The sequence below is a fragment of the Salvelinus namaycush genome, chromosome 36, assembly GCF_016432855.1.
Source record: "Salvelinus namaycush isolate Seneca chromosome 36, SaNama_1.0, whole genome shotgun sequence".
Lineage (NCBI taxonomy): Eukaryota > Metazoa > Chordata > Actinopteri > Salmoniformes > Salmonidae > Salvelinus > Salvelinus namaycush.
This window is the reverse complement of record NC_052342.1, coordinates 950,077-960,345: the sequence shown is the minus strand read 5'-3', so window position 1 is coordinate 960,345 and position 10,269 is coordinate 950,077. Positions and strand designations below refer to the sequence as shown.

General features: G+C 41.2%; 1 protein-coding gene across 1 annotated transcript; it reads right to left on the bottom strand.

Annotated features, from left to right (window-relative positions):
* Nucleotides 1-229: 229 nt before the first annotated feature.
* LOC120030201 (O-phosphoseryl-tRNA(Sec) selenium transferase-like) lies at nt 230-8,472 on the bottom strand. Its single transcript, XM_038975555.1, has 10 exons — nt 8,380-8,472; nt 7,837-7,991; nt 7,585-7,703; nt 7,298-7,453; nt 6,684-6,840; nt 6,326-6,428; nt 6,099-6,227; nt 5,478-5,484; nt 5,332-5,417; nt 230-253 (listed from the first exon to the last, which is right to left on the bottom strand). Exons 1-10 carry the CDS (start codon nt 8,470-8,472, stop codon nt 230-232), a joined length of 1,029 nt encoding a protein of 342 aa, XP_038831483.1.
* Between the last annotated feature and the right edge of the window lie 1,797 nt (nt 8,473-10,269).

Genomic DNA, 10,269 nt, shown 5'->3' with positions numbered 1-10,269 from the left:
GGAGAAAAAAATAGAAAAATAACACATTGTCTGGCCGATGCCAAAAAAATGCACAGCGCAACCTCGAACGAGAGGTAAAACAAAAATAAAATCCCAACTATACGTTCACCTCTCACTATCCTAGAACTTCTACTAAGATATAAACTGAGGAGGCTCCCGCAAATAAAGTGTTTATTTAGCATCTAATAAACCAAAACAGAATAATTTGCAAAGTAAACATATTGTGCACTTAAGTGTCATCCTGGGTCGATCCCTGAGGTAAGCAAGATAACAGAGCAAGGTTATATTGCTAAGCAATGCCGGTCTAAGCATAAAATATCAGCAACCGATATAGACAGCAATACAATTACATATTGTCGGTTGGGAGATCGAAACAAGGATTTTGCTAAATTCAACGCACCCCCCAATCAAAAATAAATACACACAGTTGAAGTCGGAAGTTTACATACACCTTAGCCAAATACATTTAAACTCAGTTTTTCACAATTCCTGACATTTAATCCTAGTAAAAATTCCCTGTTTTAGGTCAGCTAGGATAACCACTTTATTTTAAGAGTGTGAAATGTCAGAATAATAGTAGAGAGAACCATTTCTTTCATCACATTCCCAGTGGGTCAGAGGTTTACATACACACAATTAGTATTTGGTAGTATTGCCTTTAAAATTGTTTAACTTGTGTCAAACGTGTCGGGTAGCCTTCCACAAGCTTCCCACAATAAGTTCGGTGAATTTTGGCCCATTCCTCCTGACAGAGCTGGTGTAACCGAGTCAGGTTTGCTTTTTCAGTTCTACACACAATTTTTATATGGGATTGAGGTCAGGGCTTTGTGATGGCCACTCCAATACCTTGACTATGTTGTCTTTAAGGCATTTTGCCACAACTTTGGAAGTATTCCTGACTGATGTCTTGAGATGTTGCTTCAATATATCCACATAATTGTCCTCCTCATGATTCCATCTATTTCCATCTATTCCTCCTGCAGCAAAGCGCCCCCACAACATGATGCTGCCACCCCCGTGCTTCTCAGTTGGGATGGTGTTCTTCGGCTTGCAAGCCTCCCCCTTTCTCCTCCAAACATAATGGGCACTATGGCCGAACAGTTCTTTTTTGTTTCATCAGACCAGAAGAATCTTTCTCCAAAAAGTACGATCTTTGTCCCCATGTGCAGTTGCAAACCGTAGTTATGTCGATATAGGACTCGTTTTACTGTGGATATAGATATTTTTGTACCTGTTTCCTCCAGCATCTTCATAAGGTCCTTTGCTGTTGCTCTGGGATTGATTTGCACTTTCGCACCAAAGTACGTTCATCTCTAGGAGACAGAACGAGTCTCCCTCCTGAGCAGTATGACGGCTGTGTGGTCCCATGGTGTTTATACTTGCGTACTATTGTTTGTAAAAATGATCGTGGTACCTTCAGGCGTTTGGAAATTGCTCCCAAGGATGAACCAGACTTTTTGAGGTCTACAAAAAAAAATTGAGGTCTTGGCTGATTTCTTTGGATTTTCCCATGATGTCAAGCAAAGAGCCACTGAGTTTGAAGGTAGGCCTTGAAATACATCCACATGTACACCTCCAATTGACTTAGGCTAATTGACATAATTTATCAGAAGCTTCTAAAGCCATGACATTTTCTGGAATTTTCCAAGCTGTTTAACCTCTACTTCCTCAGAAACCCGGGTCCGGGAGCACCCCCACCAGTAAAAAAGCTGACTAGCATAGGCTAGCATAGCGTCACAAGTAAATAGTAGCATCTAAATATCATTAAATCACAAGTCCAAGACACCAGATGAAAGATACACATCTTGGTAATCAAGCCATCATTTCTGATTTTAAAAATGTTTTACAGGGAAGACACAATATGTAAATCTATTAGCTAACCACGTTAGCAAAAGACACCACTCCCATACTCCACCATTTTTCTTACTCCATCAGCAGCTATCACAAATTCGACCAAATAAAGATATAAATAGCCACTAACCAAGAAACAACCTCATCAGATGACAGTCTGATAACATATTTATTGTATAGCATAGGTTTTGTTAGAAAAATGTGCATATTTCAGGTATAAATCATAGTTTACCATTGCAGCCACCATCACAACTCGACTAGAATAACTACAGAGAGCAACGTGTATTACCTAATTACTCATCATAAAACATTTCTTAAAAATACACAGCGTACAGCAATTGAAAGACACAGATCTTGTGAATCCAGACAATATTTCAGATTTTCTAAGTGTTTTACAGCGAAAACACAATATAGCGTTATATTAGCTTAGCACAGTAGCAAACCACACAACAGCATTGATTCCAGCCAAACATAGCGATAACGTATTCACCACCAAAATATATTAATTTTCACTAACCTTCTCAGAATTCTTCAGATGACAGTCCTGTAACATCATATTACACAATGCATATAGAGTTTGTTCGAAAATGTGCATATTTAGCGGCACAAATCGTGCTTATACAATGAAAATAGTGTCCAAATACTCAAGCAATCTGTCCGGCGCCATCTTGGAAAGACACCTATTCTTATCGAAAACTATTCATAAACTTGACAAAAAAAATACAGGTTGGACAGCAATTGAAAGACAAATTAGCTCTTAATGCAATCGCTGAATTAAATTTTTTAAATTAACCTTACTGTGCAATACAGGGTGCAATACAGGGTGCGATAACGCAAGGCTACACGGCAAATAATGGCGTCTTATGCATTTTACTTTTTCAACAGAACAACGAATTATCAGCATAAATAGTTCTTACTATTAGCTGAACTCCCATCAGAATCTTGGGAAAGGTGTCCTTTGTCCAAAAGAATCGTTGCTGGGTTGGAGAATGTTTCCTTCCACGTTGCAATTAGCAGTACACAATGGCATGCGAGAGAGAGATACCCAACTCAATACAACGTCAGAAAATGAAATGCCCGAAAATCGCAATATACTGGCATAAACTGATATAAATCGGTTTAAAATAACAAGATTATGATGTCTTTAAAGCCTATATCGAATAAAAACAGAGCCGGATATACCTAGGAGCTAAAACCAGAGCTTCTAAAACGACATGCCAAGACCCTCTCTGCGTCAGCGCGAAGATCCAAAAGGGTGGACACATCGATTCCAATCAATTTATAGACTTTCGGCTCTGCGTAGAAACTCCATTTCAAGTCTCCCTATTCGCTAACAACCAGGGGAAGGCGTATGCAGTGCATCTCAACCAATAGAGGACAGGCAAATTAATACACAGGTCTCAGAACAGCCAGCAAAATTCTGCATTCTGACATACACATAGGAAAATTGCTCTAAGTCGAGTTCTGTTTCACCCACAGATATAATTCAAACGGTTTTAGAAACTAGAGAGTGTTTTCTATCCAATAGTAATAATAATATGCATATTGTACGAGCAAGAATTGAGTACGAGGCAGTTTAATTTGGGAACACCAAGAAAGAAATAGTGCTAACAGCTCCCCCTATTGACAAGAAGTGTTAAAGGCACAGTCAACTGTCTGTAAACAATTGTTGGAAAAATGTACTTGTGTCATGCACAAAGTAGATGTCCTAACCGACTTTCCAAAACTATATAGTTTGTTAACAAGAAATATGTGGAGTGGTTGAAAAACAAGTTTTAATGACTCCAACCTAAGCGTATGTAAACTTCCAACTTGTGTGTGTGTATGCATGTGTATATTTTTATTTTACCGGGTAAATTGACTGAGAACACATTCTCATTTACAGCAATGACCTGGGGAATAGTTAAGGGGAGAGGAGGGGGGATGAATGCGCCAATTGGAGGCTAGGGATGATTAGGTGGCCATGATGGTATGAGGGCCAGATTGGGAATTTAGCCAGGACACCGGGGTTAACACCCTACTCTCACAATAAGTGCCATGGGATCTTCAGTGACCATTTTTTCTTAACTGCTACAATTGATTGGTGGCGTAGTCCACTATAATAGAGTTGGCTCGTATTTCAATGGTTGCGGCAGATATCTTTTTTTTTTTTCTTCTTTTTTTTACATGGGGCAGATATATATTTTTTATTTACAATATTCATCCCGTGCCCACCACACACTCCTAATTCTGAAATGTGAAATCATACCTGTGAGCGCAGTCACCATGGTAGCAATTGTAGGTTTTTATACAGTACCCAAGACCAATCTGTGAGTTAATTTGACCATTGGAAAAAGAGCTACTGCGTAAATTCTGAAATGCGGGTTTGATTGAATTCCCCCCACCCACAACTTTCACCTAAATGCATTTTATTATTTTTAATTGAAGGGGTTGGGCAAAGGCAGAAATTGGCATTGAGAGTTACCCTTTATTAATGAGAAAGAGTCATTTCATGACATGAATTATTCAAAGCTGTTGACTCGCGATGGGATGTTATGAAATCATTAAGCTGCAGATGGTATTAATAAGGTCGTTCAACATTGCAGCTGACTTTGAAGGCTTTGATGCTATCCTACATGGCCATAATCTGGTTCAGACTTCAAATATTCATGATCAAGACCAATTGAAATCAATAAAGTCTGACAGTGCCAGGTCACGTAACAGGCAAGAGGTATTTCCTGGGTGGATTTGAGCAAACATTAACACTGATAGCATTCCGGACATTGTATGGTATCCCATTGGAAGCAACCTTTTATGGTGCATACAGTCACCTTTAGGAACCGACACAAAAGAACCCTGCTTGAAGTACCCGAGTACTGGCTAGGGAGACCAGCTCAGAATTTCCAGTACAAAAGACAAGAGCAATTTTCATCATCTTTGCAAGTCTGATTTTCCACATCTATTGCCTTGTAGTGTCTGGGAATGGTGCAGTATATAGCATGTTTAGTATACTCCCGAGTGGCGCACCGGTCTCAGGCAATGCATCTCGGTGCAAGAGGCGTCACTACAGTGCCTGGTTCGAATCCAGGCTGGGATTGGGAGTCCCATAGGGCGGCGCACAATTGGCCCAGCGTCATCTGGGGTAGGCCGTCATTGTAAATAAGAATTTGTTCTTAACTGACTTGCCTAGTTAAATAAAGGTTAAATAAAAGAACTACTGCATTGTTAACTCTACTTTTGTAAAAGGAGCCAACAGGGACTATTTTGGAAACTCCTCAGCTTCACTTGGATGGATTTGTCCTTGATGTCGCCCTACCCCTCTACATGTAAACTTGGAGACAAAACTACAATTCAAGTAGAGGATATACAGGGCTGGCAATCAGCCATTTACAAAGATGTGCAACTAAATTAAAATACATGCTAATGAGTTTCATTTTCTTTCCTAAACTGAATGAATACTGAATTGGGTCCCAACCCTGTTCAGTGGAGTAGAGGTCTTACCTTCCGCTCTGCCAGGAGTTTCCTGTAGCCGCTGGCCCCCAGGGTGAGCAGGGTGATGAGCACATCCAGGGAGGGGGAGGCTGATGCTCAACCTGGAGACAGAGGGCAGTCAGCATCATACTAAAAGGGCACAAACACTTTCTAACCTGAACCCTTACTAGGACTGTATCGATTTCAGTACCAATATTGATTCCTCTCAATTATTTGTTTCCTTAAATGGTTCCAATTCATATAATTGGATGCTTCAAATTGAATGTTTCAAATCTAGCCCAAATCTAGCCCAGTGGTCTCCAACTCCAATCCTAGAGAACGTTATTACAGGTAAAAGGAAAGGAATGCACACAAATCTATATTCCTAAGTAAAAACAGAGAAAGGACGCTTGAAGTCAACAGTCAATCACATAACAAGGAAAAAAGGGGACCAGCAGTCACTTGAAATAGTTGCAAATTAACATTTCTGTTTATTTTATTCTCATCTTTTAGGCAGCATATCCTACTACAACACATACTAGCCACATGCAGGTCTTTATTGTAGCCTAGCACTAACATACCTGATTTCATGACATGTTGATTATTTGAAACTGGCATTAGTGCTGGAATATAATCCAGCACACCAAGTAGCTTCCCCAGGATGGGCATTAGATCGAGACCCTGAGCTACCAAAATGAACAAACGTCCAATATTTCAGAGGGGAAATGGAACGTGTCACCAGCATAAGACAGACAGAGACAATACAGACACACAGGAATACAACAGAGCACAGAGACTGGATACATTCTGCTGATCTCCTGAATAAAAGACTTATTGAAACCAGCAATTATGGCACCACCTACTGGAACCATGAAGTTTTTGTCCAAGCTTTGTACAAAGGCATCGATTCTTCCAACACGAGCACCCTAAAGAGATTATGAAAATAACCTAACTTTGCTATGCCTATGGAAAGGAAAAATATGATTTTGTAGGATTTATGAAAGAGGAGTTGGAGCAGTAGTACCTGCTGAATAAGGTGCATACACTTGAATGACTGCACTCCATAAGCATTGTTGACAACATGTGGGATGTCATATTTGCTACACATAGTGGCTAGCTCCTCCAATCTGCCAGAACAGAGGAAAGTCATTATCAAATAACGCCCTGGTAATCTTCACCCAACATACACTGTAATAATATGGAAGTATGCTTCTGTCAGTAATGTCATGAAGTAGACTATATAATAAACAGTATGCAGATTATACAAATAACATTTGTTTCCAGTGATACCAGTTATAATAGCACATGATAATTGGACATGGACATTTTATTTGTTACAGCTCTATTTAACCATGATTGGATGGCTTAAGGACTAGGTATACCTGTCGGGGACACGTGGGGCAAAGCAAGAAGTAGTGGAGTGGACACAAAGGATGTTCTCTGCTCCCAGCTCTTGCATCTTACGGTCCACCGACTCCAGATCTGTTCCCAGCTCATCGCCCTCCAAAATGTTCTCAACCACCACTGGTTCAAACCCTGTTCATGGTTACAACGAGCAAGAGTGGTCAATGTTGGGAGTTGCCTTGCAGGGGAGCTACAGTGGGGTAGCGCAAAAAACTGTAGGATTTTAGCTCCTAAAGTGGACGTGTAACGTTTGCCGGCATGAGCAGAGCGCAAGATACTTTATTAAGTGTTTTCATGTATGAGCCGTGCGCCGAATTCTTGAAAATAGAAACAGAGAGAAATGTTGCACTAAGCAGGGATGAATGAACGTGTCACGGGAGCGTGTCACACTCTGCAAAGGTTAGGCCCTACGAGTCAAGAATAGCATGCATGTTAGGCATCTCTTAGAAAAGTTAAGTCATTTTCAAAACTAGCTGAACTGATAGGTGCATCTAGGGCAGGAAAGGGGAGTACAAAAAACTGTAGGGCATAACATACTTTTATAATGTTACAGAGAGTGGTATTGAACAGGGTCATGCTAGTACTTAAACTGCAGTGATCATGGCTTTGAAGCAGGACTTCTGGTCAGTGCGGGGCCAGATGATGTAGCGTGCCTTTGGTCTCTTGTGGCGAAGTGTTAGGAAGCACAGTGTCAGGCTCATCCCGGTTGCCATTGGAACTACAAAGCAACTGGCCACACTTTGCACACCTGTAAACATACACAATAACAAACAAGCTAGGAACAAAAGTGTGCACATAGTGTAGCTCTACTACAGAACTGGAGGTGTCCATCACTGTCATACATTTATCAGTAGGCAAAATGCAATCTTAGTTACACACCTGAGAGTTTTAAATCGTCCAGCACAACTGAATTAGTCAGCTTGCTCAGCAGACTGGAACCTGCAGCCTTGGGTTGAGTTGCAGCGATGTCACCAGATCGTCCTATCCCATGTATTAACCTGTATAAAACAACACACACAGATCTCATGATCATGACTCCCCTGAACATGAATGACAAAACAGATGGCTACTTGGAATTTAACAAAGCAATAGAAAATTCCTTTACTTTGAAAAGCAACAGTTAATAAGAACCTGTAATGTCTTTGGGCCACCAAACTAGAGGCCACTCTGCCCTCCCTCTCACCAACACCACAGTTTCCCAAGAAGTTGTTGCTGTCCATCACAGCCAGTTCATTCAGGAAGAGTTCTGTTGTGCTCTCGTTCCATCCCTCCTCAGGACATTTGCCCTTTAAGGTAGAGTAAGGATAGGCACTACAATAGCCAGTAGGTTCAGTCACAACTTCTGAATTATGTAGACTAAATAGAACTGTAAATAAATGTATTTGTAGTATCAATCTTATGGTTTGTTATGGTTGATGTGCGCTCCATCTCCAATCACATCCTATATCATGGGGTGTAATAATTAGTCCAAAACCGTTGCAAACAGTTGCGTTTTGCAACGAAAACGAGACAAATTCAGGTAGGTTCCTCCCCGTTTCGTTTGCTGCCGTTTGGTTCTGTTTGGTTGTAGTTACCTGATGTACTGATGTAGTTACCTGGCAAATGTGCAACTGATCTGTTCATCTTATCGAAATAATAGAATTCGAAGGAATGCTATTCGGATATTAACGTTACCTGGTCCAAAAGCTGTCTAATCAGCTGCTCATGACTGCGACGTGCCTGTGACCCCTGGCGAATGTGGATGGCGAGCCCAGAAACACAAAACATCGCCTCCGATTGGATGGAGAATGACTGCCCCCTCTCATTGAAGCTCTGAAGTTCAAAGTCGACGGGTGTACTGCGGGCTGTTGTACAGTATAGTCGTAAAGTATTCAGACCCCTTCCTTTGTCCACATTTTGTTACGTTATAGCCTTATTCTGAAATAGATTAAACACAAAAAAGTCCTCACCAATCTAAACACAATACCCCATAATGAACGTTTTTTTTGTGCAAATTATAACAAATAAAAAACACATACCTTATTTACATAAGCATTCAGACCCTTTGCTATGAGGTGCATCCTGTTTCCATTGATCATCCTTGAGATGTTTCTACAACTTGATTGGAGTCCACCTGTGGTCATTTCAATTGATTGGACATGATTTGGAAAGGCACACACCTGTCTATAAGGTCCCACAGTTGACAGTGCATGTCAGAGCAAAAACCAAGCCATGAGGTTGAAGAAATTGTCCGTAGAGCTCCGAGACAGGATTGTGTCGAGGCACAGCCCTGGGGAAGGGTACCAAAAAAATAATTCAACATTGAAGATCCCCAAGAATACAGTGGCCTCTTCCTAGAGTTGGCTGCCCAGCCAAACTGAGCAATCAGGGGAGAAGGGCCTTGGTCAGGGAGGTGACCAAGAACCCCATGGTCCCTCTGACAGAGCTCCAGAGTTCCTCTGTGGAGATGGGAGAACCTTCCAGAAGGACAACCATGTCTGCAGCACCAGATTTAGCCAAAAGACACCTAAAGGACTCTGGTCTGATGCAACCAAGATTGAACTCTTTGGCCTGAATGCCAAGCATCACGTCTGGAGGAAACCTGTCATCATCCTTATGATGAAGCATGGTGGTGGCAGAATCATGCTGTGGGGCTGTTTTTCAGCAGCAGGGACTGGGAGACTAGTCAGGATTGAGGGAAAGTACAAAGAGATCCTTGATGAAAACCTGTTCAGGACCTCAGACTGGGACGAAGGTTCACCTTCCAACAGGACAACGACCCTAAGCACACAGCCAAAACAACGCAGGAGTGGCTTCAGGACAAGTCTCTGAATGTCCTTAAGTGCACCCAGCCAGTGCCCGGACTTGAACCTGATCAAACATCTCTGGAGATACCTGAAAATAGCTGTGCAGCGACGCTCCCCATCCAACCTCACAGCGCATGAGAGGATCTGCAGAGAAGAATGGGTGGAACTCCCCGAATACAGGTGGGCCAAGCTTGTAGCGTCATACCCAAGAAGACTTGAGGCTGTAATCACTGTCAAACGTGCTTAAACAAAGTACTGAGTAAAGAGTCTGAATACTTGTGATATGTTATTATTTTTTTAATAAATGTGCTAAAATAAAAAATGTACTGTTTTTGCTTTGTCATTATGGGGTATTGTGTGTAGATTGATGAGGAGGAAAAAACAATTTAATATATTTCAGAATAAGGCTGGAACGTAACAAAATGTAGAAAAGTCAAGGGGTCTGATGCTTTCTGAATGCACTATATAAAGAAAGAAGGATCCCCCATTATAGTCAATTGAAAAATAGCAAAAAGTTGCAGGTCCATTATCATTTTCTGAAAGATCAACTTGAAATGTACAGTATAAAAAGGTAATTAGAAATGCCAGACGGGCTCGAGTGCTCTTCTCAAACATTGATGGCCTGATAAATCCTACCCCCGCAAACCTACAGTATGTGAACTTTCCTCCACATCTAAATGTGATGAGTTTGCGGAATATTTCAGAGATACCCAACCTAAAATTGGTTATCAGTCAAGCAAGACCAGATGAGAAGTTTGATATGTGCCCTAGCCTACCC

Coding starts and splice junctions, on each gene's coding strand:
- LOC120030201 (XM_038975555.1), bottom strand. CDS start 8,472: ATGTTTTGTGTTTCTGGGCTCGCCATCCACATTCGCCAGGGGTCACAG. Junction 7,454..7,584: donor GGACGATTTAAAACTCTCAG/GTGTGTAACTAA, acceptor GTATGTTTACAG/GTGTGCAAAGTGTGGCCAGT. Junction 6,228..6,325: donor GTATGCACCTTATTCAGCAG/GTACTACTGCTC, acceptor TAATCTCTTTAG/GGTGCTCGTGTTGGAAGAAT.